The sequence below is a fragment of the Eptesicus fuscus genome, chromosome 13, assembly GCF_027574615.1.
Source record: "Eptesicus fuscus isolate TK198812 chromosome 13, DD_ASM_mEF_20220401, whole genome shotgun sequence".
In the NCBI taxonomy this organism is placed as follows: Eukaryota; Metazoa; Chordata; class Mammalia; order Chiroptera; family Vespertilionidae; genus Eptesicus; species Eptesicus fuscus.
Genome location: NC_072485.1, coordinates 55,270,492 through 55,291,210, shown reverse-complemented (window position 1 = coordinate 55,291,210; position 20,719 = coordinate 55,270,492). Strand labels below are relative to the sequence as shown.

The window sequence follows — 20,719 nt, the reverse complement described above, 5'->3', positions numbered from 1 at the left end:
TACACACCTTTCGATTAGGAACTACCTACATCTAATCTCAACATCCCGGTCAACATTAGTGGAAAGTGCCTTCACCTGAGAGACAAATGACCTGAATTGCAATCTGGAACCTGCCAATGGCTCATTGTCTGGCCTTGAGGAGGAGGTTCCTCAGTTACCTCAGTCATAACATGAAGAATTAGTTTATTAAATCTCCAAACTTCTTGTCAACTATAAAATTCTACAATTCATGTGAGTCCCTGAGGCTTGATCAAAGCCAAAATATGTGCATACCAGGCAAAAAGAAATTAAACCTCCAATGAAAATGTGGATTTACAGAGACTTATAAAAACTGGTCATACATATGATGCCTGTCGGGTTAAATTCTTAAGTAGAAAAGATGGTGCGCAAAGTAACTCAAAACTTTTGAGAAAACTTTTTTTCCTAGAATGGTGGGCCATGGAGGGACGGGACCCTGATGATTACTGAGCTTTTCCCCCCAAGCTTCTTTGAAGAGCGTGTCTAAGGATCGTTTCAGACACCCATCACTCTTATTTTTAGCTCTGAGTTCTCTTCACGAGTGTACTGACCTGTGCCTTGGAGTTCAAGAGGGCTCCCAGATATGGCTCATGATTCATTTGCAGGTACCTCGCATTGATTTCCAGAAAGGTCAGAGGAGAAGGAGCCTGGAAAAATGATTTTGAACATAACTTCCTTCTTTGTTTTTGCTCCTGGTACAACCAATTGATCAGAAATTTACACTCCACAAATTGATCCCTTAGGTGCCATAGGCAGTTGGCAATGAAAACTGAAGCAATATTGTTCTCCAAGGGCCCCACAGCTGGTGTGGGGGGAACAAAACGCAAGGCTTTGGTCACAGGCTATTTTCAGCCTCTGATAGCAGTTGTGTTACTCATGTCTCCCCTCAGCCTCCCTCCCGCCCTTCCCTCTGCAGGCCAAGGCTGGTGAAGGCCTCCATATATTTAAAAGGACGTTAGCCCCTCCTTACTCAGTTGAGCTGACAGAGACCGAACAGGCAGGTAAGTAGAGAAAAGCAAGGGTTTGGGCTGGAGGTGGGCTCCCGGCTTGGTGGCTCGTTGGGACTATGGAAGGTCCCAAAAGCGTAAGGATCTGTTTCACATCCCAAGTACGAGCAACCACTCTGGTGGTCCTGTGTGAGGAGATTCAGTTATGCTCGACTCTGGTGTGGACCTAACAGTTGTTTAGAAAATTCCTAAGAAGGGCGATTAACATTTGGGGGCTTAAGAGAACCTCACAGACAGATAAATGAATAAGGTATTATTTTTGGTCTAAAACTATTTTCATGGTGGAATAATGTTTCCTATTGTCTTAGCCCAGTGGTCGGCAAACTGCGGCTCGCGAGCCACCTGTGGCTCACGAGCCTCGGTTTGCCGTGCTGTTGACTAATGAGTTTGCCGACCACTGCCTTAGCCTAAAGACCTGAATTCTAGTCCTAGTACCACATAATGAATGGATGTGTGACTTTGAGAAGCTCCTGCCCTCAGGGTCTTGGTCTTCTCTGCAAGGATCAGTATGGATGTAGTGACATTTTCTAGACTGTAAAATACTGCACAGTTATAAACTGTGTGGTAGGTATAGTAGAGCAGAAGCCAGCTTTCCAGTGCTCCAAATACAAGGAATTGTGCTATTCCTAAGGTGTAAGTGAGTGATTGAGATTTTCATTCTTCACCATACCCTGTCTTGCATATAGGAAATACTCGGTGACATTTGTTGGTTTAAAATAGATTTTCCTATCCCAAGGATGTTTAGCAACAGGCTTGCTTTTAATAATTTTAAATTAACCAAAAGAGTATCTGAAAAAGGTATCGCTATGTTGAAAATCCATTGAGGGCTCTATTTAGTAGGAGGATAATTCCTAACCAGGAGTGAGGGGGTGATTCCCAGTGTTTCCTCTAGGCTTCTGTCAAGAATGTTTTCTTTTCTTCTCCTCCTCCCCCCCCCCTCACTTGTTTTTACATCCCATTGAATGACAGGCACGAGTGTGACTGAGAATGAGGAGTGGTTTTAAGCAATGGTCTGAGTGGAAATGCTACCCAAAGAACAAAGCCGCCGCCTCTAATTTCTCTTCCTATCCCTGAGCTGGGACTGTGACATCTCCAACGTGAAGTTGGTGAACTAGTCAGAGAAACCTTGTTTCTCTGCAGTGCAATTCAATGCAAATTTAATGGGCTTTTATTGACCAAGTCCTGTTCCAGGGCTGGGGAAGTAGAGGCAGCACTAATGCAGGGAACGGTGGGCTGGAACAGCAGAAAGTGCGGGGAAGTAGGAAGACCCTGTGTCCTCAGTTTACTTTTGGGGCTGAATCTCAAGGTTGGGTATATCCAATTCATCACAGTGTATGTAAAACTGCTTTATGACCCAGAAAATGTAAGGGATTCTTCTGGTTTGGCTTTGGTTCCATTTTTAAAAATATATATTTTTATTGATTTCAGAGAGTAAGTGAGAGGGAGAGAAAGATAGAGACATCAATAATGAAAGAGAATCATTGATCGGCTGCCTCCCGCACACCCCCTCCTGGGGATCGAGCCCGCCGCAACCTTGACCTCCTGGTTCACAGGTCGACACTCAACCACTGAGCCACCCCGGCTAGGCCTTTGGTTCCATTTTGATCAACTTAGTCATTAAAATGAGCCCTGGATGTTGGCAGGGAGTACAGCTGGCCCTCAGGGCTTGGTGTCATCTCCAGCCCAGGCAGACAGCTGCTCTTGGGCCCACGTGTGCAAGCCATTCATTAGAGAACGGGGAGGCAGCCTGAACATCACTTCTCTGAGTTTCCATTTTCTGAGCAGGAAAATTAAGGTAAGGCCAAAGGGATTTGCTAGATTCCAATGAGATGAAGTACAGGAAAGTACTTTGCAAAGCTTAATAACGCTGCACAATACTCGAGACCTTTCGGAAAAGGCGCAGGGCCAAACCCCATGGGCTGCAGGAGGATTTCCTGCTAAGTGCAAGTGTGATGACAAAAGTCCAGAGGTCAGAGTGAATGATAAGCTGAGCGGGAGTTAGAAGATGATTGATTTGTTTTACAAGAGGATGGACCCAGGATAGGAATATAATACACAGGAAATACTACTCCCGAGCAGGCAGACTTCCAGTTACAAGCGTAGGGCTCGGATATCTGGGAATACTGTGTCCAGGGTGGGGCTTCATGGCCAAAGAGAAATGTGATGCCTTCAAATGTAAAAAACTAGTTCTTGATCACAGTGAAGAAAAGGAGGAAGACTGTGATTGTCTTAAGGACCATGGAGGATGGGAGACTCTTCTGAGCCTCAATAAGATTCTCATCACGGGAAAGGGTTGATCATGATTTGCTGGTTGTTTATGGTGGCGGGGGGGAGGGGATCTGGGGGGGTAGGAAGGGGAGACAATAGTAGCTTATTGGACTGGCACAACGAGTCCTGCAAGAAGTCATTCTTCAGGGGAAGAAACAAGTTTAAGGAAGCGAAGTAATTACTCAGGGTCACACGGCTAGAAAATGACAAAGCCAGTGCTACATCGTCTTTAAAAACAAATTACAGCCCAGCTGGTGTGGCTCAGTGGTTGAGTGTCATCCCATGAACCAGAAGGTCACTGGTTTGATTCTCAGTCAGGGCACATGCCCAGATTACAGGCTTGATTCCCGTTGAGGGGCGTGCAGGAGGCAGCTGATCAATGTTGATTCACTCGCATCGATGTTTCTATCTCTCTCTCCTTTCCTCTCCTTCTAAAATCAATAAAAGCATATTTTTTAAAAAAAAAATTACAACGGTCAAAGTAGAACAAAGTGAGTTTCTGAGAGTGAAAGTTGGCCCTCCTTCAGAGATAATGTCAGAAAAGATGTAATATGACCCCCATGTTACACCCTAAGAGTAATGGGCAGGCACGTGTACTGTGTCTAAGTTTTAAAGGGCCTCTTCACAGGGAAGAAGCTTAGGAGGAAGCTATTGACCTTGAGTGTCCTACATGTGGGAGCTGAAGGGCACTGTCTCCCTGAGCCACAGGGAGGGGCTCTGCTGTTTCCCTTCAAAGCACAGGTCACCGGAGAAGTCAGCTGGTGTTAGGCAACAGAGCTGCCAAAGCAAGGAAGTGGCTGCCCTGGGTCACCAGGCACCCTGATCCCCCAAAGGGGTTGCCTCTTTCCCTGGCCTGGTTGTGTCTCTTCCTGGGTGCAGCACACTCTGAAGGCTGAGAAACAGAATTGCTTCATAGTCTGGACCAGAAGGGCCACAGAGCAGAAGTAAGGAGAAATTTGCTTGTTTTAAGAAAATGGATTTAGACCCTGGCTGGGTAGCTCAGTTGGTTAGAGCATCATCCTGATACACCAAGGTTGTGGGTTCAATTTCCAGTCAGGGCATGTACAAGAAACAACCAGTGAATGCCTAAATAAGTGAAACAATAAGTTGATGTTTCTCTCTCTCTCTAAAAATCAATAAATAAAAATTTAAAAAGAAAATGGATTTTAAAAATAGAGGTAAAATAATAATAGCAACACAAATTATTAAACACTTGCTACGTATTAAGGATCTATATATAGTATCTTTGCTATTATTATTATCTTATTTAACCTGAAAACAACCTTCTAACTCAAGCCTCCCCATCTTGTCTTTGCATGAAGACACTGGGCTCAGAGATATTGAGCAATTAGCCGACAGTCCCACTGATTGTGTCGTTTGAACTCTGGCCATTCTTTCCAAAGCCTGAGTTTCCACTATGCCACATCATCTCCCTTACCTGGATTAAGAGACTAGAGAGGAGGAATTGTTTGAGAGGGGATGCAACTGGGGCAGCATTTCTGTAAGGTGAGGCTTCAGTTGCCATTAAGATCCCCAAATCTGTCTCAGGGCTTGAAGGACCCTTGAAGGAGCCTCACAACATTGCAGCACTTGGACATCCATCCCCAGTCGAGGTAAAATCAATAGTGAGAGAGAACTCTTCAGCTCCAAAGGAGTCCTTTCCATGTTTGAATAGCACTGGCCTTGGAAAGTCCTTTATGTTACTGAATCGACTTCAGTCTCCCGGTTACTCCCACCCATGAGTACTCTGTCCCACTGAGAGACAATGGGTTAACCAGATTCCAATGCCCATTGTCTGGGACGTTTGGTTAATGGAGGTGCTGAGTCTTGACCCCTCTCCAGTGGGTTGTGAGCAGGGACAATGGGACACAGAACCAGCTTAACTGAGGTTCCAATTGAAGCTCTGCCATTTACCAGCCGTGTTACCTCAGACAAGTCACTTAAGCTCTAAGTCTCAGTTTTATTTATCTGCAAAATGGGAATAACAAACTTAGCTCTGTAGGACTGTTAACACTAAAAATAGTTGATATAAAGGCAGCTGATGCATGGTTAGCAATAAGTAATAGTTAACGTTAATATAAGAACACAGCTTTGGGGTCAGAGAGACCCAAGTTTCAAGTCGCCATGTGACCTTGGGCAATGTAATTTCCCTCAGACTCCATTTCCCCCTCTCTAAATTTTGTAATATTACCTAGCTTGAAGGGTTGCTGTGAAGATTAAATGAGATATGACACAGGCCCAAGGGCAGGTCCTCAGACACACATTAGCTTCAATAATAATCCTATATAATAAAAGCGTAGTATGCAAATTGTCCCCTCCACTGGGAGTTGTCTGGGAGTTTGACCAGGGGCAGGGCCAGCTGGGAGAAGGGAGGGAGGACCCAGCCAGCGGTGGCAGCAGGCAACCGGAGGAAGGGAGTGAGTACCCAGCCGAGGAAGGCAGTGAGTACCCAGCCGGTAGTTGGCAGCCGCTAGGGAATCTACCAGTGCATGAATTTCATGCACCAGGCCTCTAGTGTTATTATATTTGCAATAATAATGGTCTCTGAGGTTCCAGATAACAGTTTATAAGATCCAAAATCTTTGTCTCAGCCAGTGCAGACAACGTAACTCACTATAGGATGATGGATGATCAGGCTTCTAATAGGATAACTAAATGAACCAACACTGAGCTAAAAATGGCATCTTCGATTGAGGTCTCTGCTCGGTCAGGGCCTAAGATTCCTTCCCAGATACTTTAATGGACAAAGAGGAAACTGAATCACTCAGTGCCCATTTTATTCACCCCACCCACTTCTGCCCTAGGGTAATCACCTTTCCACTCCATAGTTGGTATTTAAAAACCAAGAAACAAAGTGTTGGATTAGGAAGAATGTGCCTAAGATACACAGTTGGTTTTTCTTTTAAAAATTCAGTTGATGCATGGCCACTTTGAGTTAGTACTGAACTAATGGGCTCTTACATTTTATAATACTCTACAGTTGACAAAGCTATTTGACGTACTTGAACTGCTACAGTCCTACCAGCAATAGGGAAACAGACAGGATTACCATGCCCGTTTTAGAGAGAATGATATTGAGGTTCAGAGCGTTGAAAGGTTTTCCCCGATCATATAGCTTCGAAGAGGCAAGACAGAACTGGGACTCTGATCTCCTGCATTTCACCAGGGTTTTCCCAGCCCCCACTACGGCGCCTTCCCAGTGTGATCTCTGCCACAGCGTTATTCATTCAGAAGTTGTACAAGTTGTCTCTCACTGGGACCTGGTATCCAAAAGTCTGCAGTCCCCCTCTCACCCGCTGACGTAGCAGGGCCCTGCCTTCTGCCTCATCCCCATAAATCTCAGACTGCCCCCCATTTCAATCCTGAGCAACTTCCTCAGTGACAACGCAGCCGTCTCCTCACCAGGCCCAGGACATGGGACGGAGATGGTGACCCAGGGGACAAATGGGTCTGAGTGACAGGCATGCCTATATTTGGTGTCCCACCTTTACTGGCCCTCGCCTGTGCCGGGCAACACTGATAAACAAATGGCCCATCCCTTGGTGTCTTGCCAGCGTGAACTCACATCGTGGGCCTGGCTAGGGGAGTGTTGAGACACAGGAATTCCAAAGTAATGCAGGAGGCTAAAAAGGTTATGCATGGAAGCCAGGGCCTAGATGTGCCTTCAGCCCATAGTGACTTACTGAGCGGACTGGTGCTGTCTGCATGCCCTGATATAAAGGGCGTGACGACGCCTTGCCTTTGAATAGCTTCTCAATAAAGTCCCCCTTACCCGAGGTTCTGATTTCCCGTGGTTCCGGTTACCAGCAGGCAGCCTTGGTCCAAAAATATTAAATGGAAAATTCCAAGAAGTAAACAATTCATATGTTTTAAATTGCACGCCGTCCTGCGTCGTGTGATGAAACCGCGCCGCGCTAAGTAGGGATGAAATCTCGCGATGCGTCACCCAAGACGTGAATCTCGGATTCACATCTACTCTTGTGCTGTCCCAGGGCTGTGTTCAAGTCATCCTCATTTTACTTAATAATGGCCCCAAACTGCAAGAGTAGCAACGCTGGCAATTCGGATATGCCACAGATTAGCCGTGAAGTGGTTCCTGTAAGTGAAACCGTGTGTATAGGGTTCACTATGGTGCCTGGTTTCAGGCATCCTCTGGGGTCTTAGAACATGTCCCTCCCAGGGATACTGCTGTACTGCTTTAAATTCCGTCTTTCCATGACCTTCACAGTGGTCCTGCGAGGAAAGTGCAGGAGACAGTATTATCGCCATTTTTCACTCAAGTTCAAGGTCACAAGGTCAAGAATAGAATCCATGCCTTCCAATTCAGGATGCTTTACAACACCCTTATCTTTGGGCCTTTAAGCATGGAAAGAAAAAAAAAATCAGAGGTGTCTTCTGTGTTTGGCCTCCACTGCTACAATTCCATCTTCAGAAATGAAACTGGGCACCTGTTCAATAGAACCTTTACGGATTTCTATTTGGGGTTTCAAATCCTGACATATGTATGTCAGATATTTATGATCACTTTTTAAAAACCTGTACTAGGCTAGGTTACTTTGTGAAGAAGTTATTATCTATAATCTTATCCTCACTTTGGAAAGTATCACGTGTAGGCGATTGCTACACACACGCGCACACACACACACACACACACACACACACCTCATACATCCAGGAGGCATATATCTCTCCCATTAACTTGCAGGACATGCCAATGAAATCTCCAGTGGAGATCTGAAGTGAGAAATTTGACCTCAGGTTTTTTTCCTTGAAAATTTCCACATCATTAATTTCACAAGTGTAACTGTCACATTCCTGGAGATATATTGCATTTCTCCTTTATTTTATATCATATTGAAACTCCAGATCAAAATGAACATGGGCAAAATTATGTGATTCCATTCTTTTCCAGATAATATATCAACTTTAATTAGGGAAAGATGGCTCTAAGAAAAGGAGGTTAGCTAAGAAATTACTACACCAAGTGTTTACTTATGCCTCACCTTGTTTATAAATGAAGGGATTGGTCAATTGTGAAAATCTATTCCAATCATAAAAGTCCTAACGTTTTAATGAAGTAAAATAAATAAACTTTTTGGGGAATATTAAGGCCTCTATGCCTTTCTTGGTGCTCTTTTCTCTGCCTGAAGTGTTCTTCCTCTTTCTCTGACAAACTCTTGGTCACCCTTCAAAACCCCATTTGGATGTGCCAACTTCTGTGACCCTTCAACACCACTGCTTTCATTTCTAATCTAAACGTGGGTAGCCATATCCTCTGAGTTTGCATGGCACGGCTCACAAGACTCTTCTTTGTTGCCTGTCTTCCTCAATAGAATGTGGACTTCCCAATTCTGGGGGACACAATTCACTTATTAGTTTTATGTTTTCCTCCTTGGGTCCCTCACCAGTACCTGATGCAGTGCTTGACACATGATAGGTAGGTAGTAAATGCATAGTGAATGAATGAATGAATGAATGAATGAATGAATGAATACAAACTTGATTCCCAAGCCTTTCAACTCAAAATTCATTATTCTTTCCACTAACCAAACAACTTGAACTATAGAAATAGAAGCATTAAATGTTTCCTTTAAGAAAAAAAAAGCTTTTTCTACAATTATACTGAGTTCAAGAGCCTGCTCCTATGAGAGGAAGGATAGGATGTTCCCGGCTAACCTCACACTGTTTTTGTAAATGGAAAAAGCTCCTTGCAGGGACATTCAGGTAGGGATGTTCCCTTTGGTCTGAGTATCGGGTTCAGTGGTCTGTTTGCTATTTACCTTCTGTTTCTTAGCAAAACCTGTCCTTGCTATGAGTCTGGGAGACACATTCCTGACCAGTGACCAGGAGGGCTTAGTGGCAATGGCCAACTATTATAAGAAGGTGACTAGCTTCCCAGGAGGGAAAGAGAAGGTCAGAAGCAGCCACTTGGAATGAGCTGATAGTGTCTGGTGTCGATGACAAGATGACACACCAGGCTTCGAGAAACCAAAGGATCCCAGTGAAAATTCAGGCCCCATGGGGCTGGCAGGATTTCAGAAATGTCAGAGTATGGGTGATTTACTTTAGTTTTGCTCTGGAGAAACTGAAAACTGGATTCACACTTATACACAGACACAGAAAGAAAAAACATTTTTCTGATGCTCCTCCTTGCCTAGTATCTCTCTCTCTCTCTGTCTTTTTTTAATCCTCACCTGAGGATATTTTTCCATTGATTTTTAGAGAGAGTGGGAGAGAGAGGGAAAGACAGAGAGAAATATTAATGTAAGAGAAACACATTGATCGGTTGCCTCCTGACCAGGACTTCGGCTGGGGAGGAGCCTGCAACTGAGGTACATGCCCCTGACCGGAATCGGACCTGGGCACCCTTCAGTCGGCAGGCCGACGCTCTATCCATTGAGCCAAACCGTCTAGGGCTGTCTAGTATCTCTTAAACTTAACTCTGTAGTGAGGAGACAATGATGGCCCAGGGCTGTGGGTATCAGCAGCTCCTTGCAGCAGGATGTGCTCAAAGCGTGTGGGTAGACACACAGCATCCTCGCTGGCTCTTGTGACACCTGGCACTGGGAGCTCTGTCATGTACCTTCCTGCACATCGTGTCACTTGGTCCTCTAAACAACACTGTGAAGCAGCAAGGAAAAGAATAACCCTCTTTATAGCATAGCTGGGAAGACAGATGTAAGAAAAGCTACGCAGTTCATCTTGATGTGCACGGCGAGGTGTGGGTAGCCCCGAAAGCAGAAGGTAGGTTTCCAGACCCCTGATATAGGATAGTGCCAATATAGCTTATTGCCTGGGCTGGGATATTTCCTTAAAAAGGAATTAATGAATAGGAGGAATAAATCTGAACAGGGTATTTTATAGAGTATATATTTTTATCAGCAAGAGTAACTAAGGCTTTGCTACCCAAAGGGTGGTCCATTACTAGCAGTATCAGCACTGCCTGGGGTCTGTTATAAATGCAGAATTTCCTGCCTCTCCCAGAATCTGCATATTATTAGCAAGATCCAAGGTAAATGGAGAAGCACTGGACTAGATCAGAGATAATGCCACTAATAGGTTATTGCCACATCTTCTTCTTTTGTATTGCCACTTCTGATGGAATATTTCTTAAAACCCTAGATGGAAAAGATGATGACACTTAATATTTGTATGTAATTTTATAGACACAAAATTAGCTCATTCATTCCCTCCAAGAACACTGAGAAGTCCCTAGGAGCAGGTGCTTTTGAAATTTAACAGAAGAGGAAACTGAGTCCCAATGTAGTGAAGTGACTTGCTCAGAGCCTTATGCAATGACTTGCACATAGTAACTATTGAATGTATGAATGAATGAGTGAATGAATGAATGAATGAATGAACGAACGAACCACCAAACAAAATAGGGCAGAATCCTGGTCTTCAGACTACTGCACTGTCAATGATTGGTTCACGCCCGAGGCTGCCTAAATTTGGGGTATTTGCTTTATATCTTGTTAGACTTGACCTTGGTCAGAAAGTCTTCAAGATGCCGAACTTGGGTGGCGGTGCAAAATGTGGAGCCTGTGAAAAGACCGTCTATCACGCGGAAGAAATCCAGTGCAACGGAAGGAGTTTCCACAAGACCTGTTTCCACTGCAGTGAGTTGGGTGAACACCAACGAGGGCCCCTCAGCATCCAGGGGGCGTTTCAAAGCTCACATTTAGCCACCAATGCTTACATATCCGTGGTTCTCAGCGTGGTCCCGGGACCAGCAACATCAGCATCACTTGGGAATTTGTGGCTCCCACCTTAGGGTCAGTGCTCTCCTGAGCACCCTCTCTCCAACCACTTGCCCAGTTCAGAGGCCATTTCCCTGCAGCTCAAAGTCAGAGCAAAGCTGGCCTCAGTGATGAAAGCTTTAACCCAGGGGTGACATTTGCAAGGTGTGACTTGGCAGAGAAAGACAGCCATTAGTTATCTGGACAGGATGGATTTGGCTCTAGGTGTCTCTCCCACTGGCCAGCTGTCACTGACGTCAGCTGCAACTGGCTTTTCCTAAGAAAGAACTTGTGTCAGACAAGGGAACACGTGCCAATTCTGTTTAAGAGTCAGAAAAGGAAGCAATTCTGGGCCTGGGCACCAGTCACTTGACAAAGGGAATTTTTAGCATCACCTGCCAGACGCAGATTCACAAAGGTTGAAGCTGAGGCAATGTTAAGACCTCATGTGACTTTGGACAAGTCATTTCTCACCTGTGAGCCCGGGCTGTAAGCATCCGTAGCAGAGCCAGGAATAGCACCTGCATCTTTGACTCTCTCTGGTCAAATGCACACTTTGACATGAGTGCATTCTGGAATTTCTTAGTAGTTAGCCCTGTTTTAGGAGAACAGTCTGTTTTGGCCACTTACCTTTTTGCTTCCCTCCAGTAGATCTGGCTTAAGGGTCAGCTTTACTGGACATTTGGCAGATCCCCTCCCCCCACAGTCTCCCACCCCACCTCCCTGCCGCAGCCCAGTGACCACAAGGCGTCACACTGTTTCAAACAGAACTTCAAGGGGTGGGCTCCATCTGTTGCGGCAGGAGACACTCCATCCTTAAACTGCCAGAAACAGTAACGTTTTATCTGCTGCAGGCGTTTCCATTATCTCTAACCTCCCGCAGCAAACATAAATATCACAGTAGGACAGGGGAAAATACTGTTCTGAGTGATTGGGTTGGCAGATTTACTGATGCCTTGAGTTTTTAACAATGGGTAATTCTTTTAAGTCACCCGACATGTCCATCAGATTCATTATTATTATTACAGTTATCCAAAAGTCATTGCTCAAGAGAGTTTATCCCATAACCCTCTAGCTTTTGTCCAAAAACAGCTCATGTTCTTAATAAAGAGTGGGAGTGGGGAATATTGGAGAGGACACTGGCATTGGAGTAAAAATGACAAGGGTTTGAGTCTGGGTTCTGCCATCTACTGTGAGACCTTGGGCAAGTCATTTCTCCATCAGGCCTCAATCTCCCATCTATAAATGGAGATGGTGATACCTACCGTACAGGTTGTTGTAAGGAGAAAGCTGGAGTTCTTGATATGGAAATTCAGCTTTCTAGGCCTTTATTCTCCTTTGATCAACTTTGATACCTGAGTGGGGATGGAAAATGGTAGTGAAGCTCTCCATGGTAGGGTGTCTTGTGTTTCCCAGTCAGCAGGAGGACGCCCCTGTTCCATGGAGCCGTGGCGGAAGGGATGTGAGCATGTGATAGTGCATTCCTTTCCACCCGTTGATGTTTTCCTTAGAACTCGTAGGTGGGATGCATGGGGATCTGAGCAGTATATGTTCCTAAAGTGGTAAACAGAAAGGTCCTAGAGAGAAGCACACTTTTTAATATTATCATTGAAAGACTTGCCTGTCCACAGGCGACCCTGTAATCCCTGGAAATGGGGTTCAGAGAGGCACAGTCTACCTAAGCCTGTCCCCACTAGTGTTTGCCCAACTTCTAGACAAATCTTAATCCTCCCTACCAGTGCTGTCCAAAAGACATATAAGCCACATATGTAAATTTACATTTTCTAGTAACTATATTTTTAAAAGGTACAAAGAAACAGGTGAAATGAATTGTAAAACACTTTACTTAACATAATATATATAAAACTAGAGGCCCAGTGCACAAAATTTGTGCACTCAGCAGTGACGGGGGGGAGGGTCCCTCAGCCCCGCCTGTAGTCCGGGAGCCCTTGGGGGATGTCCAACTGACAGCTTAGGCCCGCTCCCCTGGGGGAGCACACTGTCCATCAGGGGGCAGCTCCTGTGTTGAGCGTCCTGTGTCGTATCATAGCGACCAGTCATTCCGCTGTTCAGTTGATTTGCATATTAGCCTTTTATTATATAAGATTATAATTTATGTGTAATCAATACACAAATTATTTTTATATTCTTATTTTGTCTGTATTGAGTGTTTGAAATTCAGTGTGCACTTTGCGGTTACAGTACTTCACGTGACATGCGAGTGTCTGGGGTACTGGTCAGCACAGCTCACTGTGTCTGTGCTTGAGAGCGGGTCAAGCATGCGAGTGGTATAGAATGGGCCAGGCTGTGCCAGGGCATCAGCAGTCCTGCAGTGACAGGAATGAGCACTGGAGGAGGAGTCAAAGCTCTGAAGCCAGGCATGGCTCAGTTGTATAATCGTGGACAAGTCGCTCGTCTTCATTCACACATGCATCCATTCATCCACTTATTCACCCACCCATCTATCCATCCATCTACCCATTCAACAAATGTTTACAGAGGACTAATTCTGGGCCAGACTGCATGTTATGTTCTGGGGATATTAACATGAAAATCTTGCCCTTAAGGAATGTTCAGAATCTAGAACATCTATCAATATTTAAGAAATTGTTCTAATTGGCAACTGAGAGCAACAAGGACAGAGACAGATACACACCTTAGGTACCCAAATATAAAGCACTTTCCTCCCAAAATATCCCTCATAAGGGTTTCCCTTGTTTTCAAAGCTTTATAAAGTCTCCCATGCTATAAGACAGTCTCTCAATTATTTTATTATCTTTTTTTAAAAATTTTTAACAGAATTTTTAATACCCATAACATTGACATAATTGTTTCATAAACTTCTCTTTCCCCAATCACACAGCCACCAGCCTCTGGCCAGTCCTACCTCATCTACATCTTTATTGTCTACACACACACTCTTATTCAATTACTTCATTTTTAAAAATAAAATACCATTTGAGGAAGGCAGATGAGCCTGAAACAACCTCATTCAATGCTGAATTGCTTCTAGAGGTCATTTGATGGAACTGGTTTAAAAATAAAAAAGGAGGCAAGTAAATTGAATGTATGTGTATTCTTATTCCTGGGGCTGTGACCTCCCTCTAATAATCACTAAGCATCACCATGAACAACCTTGAAGGACCATTGCTACAAAGCAATTGAGCCCGTTGTTACTTTGTGGAAATCCTACATATTTTTAAAAGCTGCCCTAATGTCATTTTAATAGGTACTTCTGATTGAGACACAATTTCCAGGTGACAGCCTCCCACCAGGGGCAAACGGGGCTGCAGAGAGTGGAGAAGAGCTGCCCAGGAGGCTGGGCCAGGTGTCTCAGAGACACTGCTGATGCTGAAGATGCAGAGAAACAATCTGGCTGCCCTTGTTTCCCGAATTTGTGTGCAATTAGGAAAAGAAAAATAACATCTCCAAGTCAATATGTGATTGAATTATGTCATTAAATTAAGTACTATAAGTAGGGATTTGACACTTTCACTTATATCCTTAAAAGTTTTTCTTTTAAATAGGCAAAATAAATCTTTCTAGAAATCCTCTCTCTGGGAAAATGGGGGTTTACTTCGTACACTTTTCATGATGGGGGACACTTTACATTAGATAACATAGGGTGACCAGGGGGCTTGAGCCAAGATAAGCCCTAAGGGTCTCTGAGGCAGGTCTGCCCCCCTCACCTCCTCTCGGCTTTCAGACTGGATCAGAAGAAGCCTCCATGGTAACTGTCTCCTTGAATGTCGCAGCGCCCTCCTAAGGCCATGATAAGTAGAGAAACTGCTCAATCCAAATTCTTATATGATTAAGAAAAAATAAGTTCCTCTCCTGTCTCAGCCCCTTACCTTCTACTTACACACGTATATACACACATACTACCCTGATGTCATTTAGGAAGTCACTCCATAATTCAGGTTCTTCCGATTCAGGGACAATATTCTTAGCTGACCCAAGACCACACGCCTGGTTCCACTTCCACCTCTTTCTTGCTGGGCACCACTGAACACATTGCTTCCCTCTCTGTGCCCAGGACAGGTGCAGCGGTCAGGAATCAAAGTGTTCTTGGCCGAGGGCCCCTCTGCTCGGTCTCTTGGCCCCGAGCATATGGCTTTGGAGGTGCAGGGAAGTGGGGAGGAGTCTAACCCCAACCTCCTGACCTTCCTCTCTTCGGCAGTGGCCTGTAGGAAGGCTCTGGACAGCACCACGGTCGCAGCTCACGACTCAGAGATCTACTGTAAGGTCTGCTATGGGCGCAAGTACGGCCCCAAGGGCATCGGGTTTGGACAAGGCGCCGGCTGCCTCAGCACCGACACAGGCGAACACCTGGGCCTCCAATTCCAAGAGTGAGTGACTGTCCTGCTTCTCCCGGCCTGCACAGCCCCAGTTACCAGGACAGTTCATTCTGTTCCCATAGCAACGTTTCCTGGAAGTGGGAGAATGAACTATTGTTGACTTGCCAACCATAGGAATCCTCAGTCTGACCAAGTTTTAATAATGGGCCATCTCCCCAAAGTCTCTTTATCTGCCTGTCTAAAGGGCAGTTACTTTTGCACCATGGCCCTTGGTTCTTATGTCAATAGAAAACCCACAAAGTACAGATATTCCTTTGTTTGACTTTTATAAAACTGCATGGAGTCTCATTTCTTCCCTTTGAGCTTTTCTGTGTAAATCACATAAATATGGCAGGGAAGCAATGGCCATTTGCTGTGTGTGTGTCACTAAAAGATTTCTTCCCTTGGGTTGTAAGATGACTAATGTCCACAGGAGGAGTGGTTCTGTGGGGTGGGGCTGTGCCTCAGGAGTAAACAATCAATTACAACTATCCTGTGGGTGCCCCCTGCTGCCTGTTGCCAACACAGTGCTGAGGTTTCCCCCAACATTATCCTAGGGGGGCTGGGACCTCACACTGTGCCTCTTCCGTCTGCCAGTCTGTCTTGATGAGCACGCTGACCTCCAGCCCAGAACTGAGTATAGACTGGCAGCCACACACCTGCAGCTGCTGTCTGGCCAGCTGGTGGCCGGGCTCAGCTCTGCGATGGGACTGGGCAGAAAGGCAATGTCCCAGGGAGAGCCTGCCCCACAGAGCAGTCCGACCATCTGAAGAGTCACCTGGTCACTTCCAAAAAGAAGAGCCCACGGAAGAGCCTGAGCAAGTGCAAGGATGTGTGATCAGTCATTTTGATTTTTCTCATTACTCAGTCCCAACCAGATACTATGTTTCAAGATGATACCAACTGACTTCTCTGCCATGCACTACCCAAGGCTCACTCTTCTATGTTAGGGTTGTCTTATGATGCTGCACAAAGAGGGACAAGAGTCTGGAGACCCTGTCCCACTGCTTATGAGTGGCCCCTCCACCCTCACTTTCCTCCAACTAGTCCTGCCTTCGTTAGAGGTTATGGTGAGACTAAGGGATGAGTGGACAAGAAAATATCAAAAGATATGGCAACACAGGGGTGGTTGTGGTGCCTCTATTTTGTACATTGTTCTCATGGGGACAAGGAATGGACTATGGTTTGTTTAGTATTAACCGTTAAGATCCCATCTTGCCCTATAATATTTTCACAACTCATTTTGGAAAGTAGACCAATGGGCTTCCAGATGGAACAGAAAAATCTCTACAGTCACAGCAATAATAACAACACAGTAACAAAATTAATAAAAGCTAACATACATGGAACACTTCTTAAGTGCTTTACCGTAGAAAGGAAAGGTTTAAACTAATCATAGCTGACATTTAGGAGTCCTTATTCATACCAGGCAGGCACTGTTCTAAAAGCTTTGTGCATGTCACCTCATTTAACCCTCTCAACAACTCTGTGAGGAAGGCATTATGACTGTCCCCATTTTCTAGATGAGGAGTCTGAGGCACAGAGAAGTTAAGTAACTTGCTCAAGATCATACAGCAAGGGAGGTGGATAGGTTTCATTCATTTGTCTATTTCCATCAGGTCCCCAAAGCAAGCACGGTCAGCCACCACAAGCAACCCTTCCAAGTTCACTGCAAAGTTTGGAGAATCAGAGAAGTGCCCTCGATGCGGAAAGTCAGTCTATGCTGCTGAGAAGGTGATGGCAGGGGGCAAGGTAAGGACTTCTATATGAGCCAAATGGGAGCTGCTTACCTCCACTGGATGGGCTGGGAGGAATGAGAGAAGCAAGACTGTGGGTGGGAGCCAGACCCCTCATTCCCTTTAGCTCTGAGGGACCACTTTAAGAGCCATCCATCCTCACCCGCGTTCCCGGGCTAAGGCTGTCCCCTGCAGTGCCCTTGGAAACGAGAACTGGTGACTTCAATGCAACAAGCATTAGCCCACTAGCTATGAGGCACTCAGTAGAAGCTCCGGAGATAAAGATGCTCAAGCCTCCCTGCCCTTCAGGGTCCACAGTGCTTCCAGAGGAGCCACCACTACATAATTCAGTCCGCTGCTGGCCTCACCACTAACAGAGCAAACATGTCACAGCAGCAAGACACAACCTCCCTCAAATGTCCTGGCAATCGGGAGAGTGATCAAATGTCTGAGACAGCAACGCACACTCGCTCTATAAGCTCCTATCTCAGGCCTGACCCCAGGCTCTTCACCAAAGGATCTGGGCCCGACGAAAGGAAAACATCCTGCTTACACTAACTGAGTGGTGGAAGGGCCATGGAGAGCAGTGACTGACTTCAAATATCAGGGCAGTGTCCACCCCAGAGTGGCCATTTGAAGACACATGAGAACCCCTGGCCCATGCCTGGTAGACATGCGGATGTGCAGAAGGCAGGTGATTTGGATGTCCCAAGCCATGCACTCTCCCGGCCGGAAATACAGAGTTAAATGAGGTTGAGTTACCTGGATAATTGCCTTATTCACTTTTCTTCCTTAACTTTATATTCCATGTAAATGTTACCCACTGTCCCAAATCCAAGCTCCCCTCTCCAGTTTCTTGGTCTTCTAGCCTGTTCTGAAGGGATACACATGGAAATCACAACGATAAGTTTATTTTTTAGGGGCACTGAGAATTGCTGGCCAAGTCCATAACATCTCATTTTCTTCAAATCCCTGGAAAAATTATTCCGGAGGCTGATTAGATACAGGAATGGTTAAGGCAGTGGCACTTCTTTAGATGCGCTGGTCAGGGTAGTGAACATGGAAGCAGAATGCACTGTCCCCCGCATTAAGTATGTAACTCTCCTGTGCTCCTCAGCCTTGGCACAAGACCTGTTTTCGCTGCGCCATCTGTGGGAAGAGCCTGGAGTCCACGAACGTCACTGACAAAGATGGAGAGCTTTATTGCAAAGGTGAGTGGTTCCGGACACTCTCTTGAGATGTTTTCCTGAGGAGAGCTGTGTCTGCAGAACACACGGCTGCCCAGCCTGAGCAGGGTTTGGGATCTCAGGATGGGAAGAACACCTAAAAAAGCAATCTGCCTAACCTAGCTCTGGTCCTCTCCATCAGAGCATATGGGGGATGATGCTTGCAAATGCTCAGGGGTGGTGCCCAGGGGAGAGATGAGCAGGAAGAGACCACAGGCCTAGACAAATAGCATCACATTCTCTTCTGAAAACCCAAAAGCCCTCTGTGTACCTGAGTGGCAGGTGGGATTGACTGGGGACGATGAACTCAGTTTGCCCTCTCTTCAGTTCATCAAGACATATCCTTCCCTCCCTCCCCCTCCCTCTCTTCCTCTCTCTCTTCTTCCCTCCATCCCTCCATTGCTCTTTCCCTCCTGACATTACTACTGTTGACGTTGCACACCACTTTACTAACAGAGATAAAACCAACAAGTGGGTTTTCCTTCTGGTCCTCGCAGCTCTGCCCCGAGCTGCCTCCATGATCCCTTTGTCTTGCACAGAGGTAATAGAGGCGTAGCTCTTCCCTGATGCTACAAAAGGAGAGGGCTGCGTTAGGGCCAAGGTAATGCGTCCTCAACCTCAGAGCCTCTCCTAGACCCCAGGAGCTGTGCTGGAGTTGGGTGAGGGGAACACTGAGAGAGGGAACACTGAGAGGCGGGCAGAGGGAGGACATTACTAATCAAGATTGTAGGTTGCCAAGGCTTTTCCCATGAGACACCATGGTTGGCTTCTCCTGGCAGTAGAGGACACAGTGTCCTCAGCATTCATAAGCCATAAAACCCTAACATGTTGCTGTGAGCAGCAGGGAGATCAACATGTGGACAAATAATTGCATGTGCAAGTGTAAAAAGCTCTAACAGCAGAGACCTACACAAGGCAGTGACATACAGAGAGGCCAGTGATCAGTGTGGGGTGTTAGGGATGCTTCTTAGAGGACAAGCTTTCTCTGGTCTTGAAGGATGAGTGTGGGTTCGGGAGGAGGCATTCCAGGCACTGGAAGCCGTGAGTGCGAAGGCCCCAAACTTGGGGCATCGTTCTATGTGCCTGGGGAGGCAGGAAGCAGTGGGAGACAGGGCTGGGCAGGCAGCCAGGGGCCAGACTGCGTCAACTCCAATGAGAAAATGTGAACATAGAGAAGCGCAAAGTATAAGCAATTTTTATTAGAAGATCTAAAGTGTTCATTTTACTTACAAATTATCTTACAAAAAATTATTAAAAGGATGCTTCTTACAGGTGAAAACTGTAGGCAGACAAGAAACTAAAATAATGGTGCTAACCAACCCTTCTCTCTCCCCCACCCTGTTTTCGTTACCAGTTTGCTATGCCAAAAATTTTGGCCCAACAGGTATTGGGTTTGGAGGTCTCACACAACAAGTGGAAAAGAAGGAGTGAAAAGTGTACCCGTTCTCAGATCTTTCATCGGCCTGAAACATTTCCCCGTGATCCTGTCCAGATGGACACCCTCCCCAAACATCCTCTCGTCGGTAGTTGGACAGGACTTCTCTTCAGAAGTGATCATAGTCTTCACCCAAAGTTAGAAGAGACCTTTGGAAGCAAATTATTAAAAGTTTAATCTGATTCCTGGGATGGGAGAGGCAATAAATACTTTATCGGTAACTTGTATGTCTCAAGATCTTTTCTTTCAAATAAGGAGTTTTTAAAAAGATAGGTAGTTCGACAAACTAGCTGCAAAGAACATAATACATGTCGGTGTCCATGTGGAAAGAGCGAGGAGGAGGACACACAGGCCAGAGGAGAGCAGTCTTCCAGAATCTTCAGCTGAGCTTCCTGTAGTCTCAGCTAACGGAGAAGCAAACAGGGTCCTCGCAGAAACAGACAACTCGACAGCAGATTTGAAAAGGGAATCAAAACTAACAAAACTGCTGAAGAGGAGGTCCTTTTGTCCCATCACAGGCTTGGCAACGTTACACATTTTGTGAAAACTCAGAAAAGGAATGAAATGTGGCATTGGCATCTGCGTCATAAATGATATGAGGATGATTTTCTTTTATTCTGGCACAATTCCTGAGGGTTTAGCAATTTCTTAAAACATCCCTTACATCAAATTGCCAGCCCTGCGAATGAAATGCAGCCAATTAAAAATGTCTGTCTGCCTCCTCAGCAAGTTATCTGTGGCTCAAGTATGTGTCTTCAGCCTCCGCTTTTAACCACCAAAACTTTTCTCCCACCACCATGCAATTCTGAATTATTTGGAGTAAATGGAAACAAATAAAAATCTGTGGATAGCCCTGGCTACTGTGGCTTAGTTGTTTGTGTCATCCCATGCACCAAATGGTCACCAGTTGGATCCCTGGTCAAGGCACATGCCCAGGTTGAGGGCTTGATCCC

General features: G+C 45.6%; 1 protein-coding gene across 3 annotated transcripts; it reads left to right on the top strand.

Annotated features, from left to right (window-relative positions):
- Positions 1-935: 935 nt before the first annotated feature.
- On the top strand, positions 936-19,987 carry CSRP3 (cysteine and glycine rich protein 3). 3 transcript variants are annotated; one of them, XM_008148982.3, is made up of 6 exons: positions 936-1,019; positions 10,773-10,912; positions 15,213-15,381; positions 16,989-17,121; positions 18,223-18,316; positions 19,686-19,987. In XM_008148982.3, exons 2-6 carry the CDS (start codon positions 10,801-10,803, stop codon positions 19,760-19,762), a joined length of 585 nt encoding a protein of 194 aa, XP_008147204.1. In that variant the 5' UTR covers positions 936-1,019; positions 10,773-10,800; the 3' UTR covers positions 19,763-19,987. The 3 variants fall into 3 exon arrangements, with proteins under 3 accessions (XP_008147204.1, XP_054580842.1, XP_054580843.1); XM_054724867.1 differs by lacking the exon at positions 936-1,019 and adding an exon at positions 8,709-8,730; XM_054724868.1 differs by lacking the exon at positions 936-1,019 and adding an exon at positions 9,985-10,037.
- The last annotated feature ends 732 nt before the right edge of the window (positions 19,988-20,719 follow it).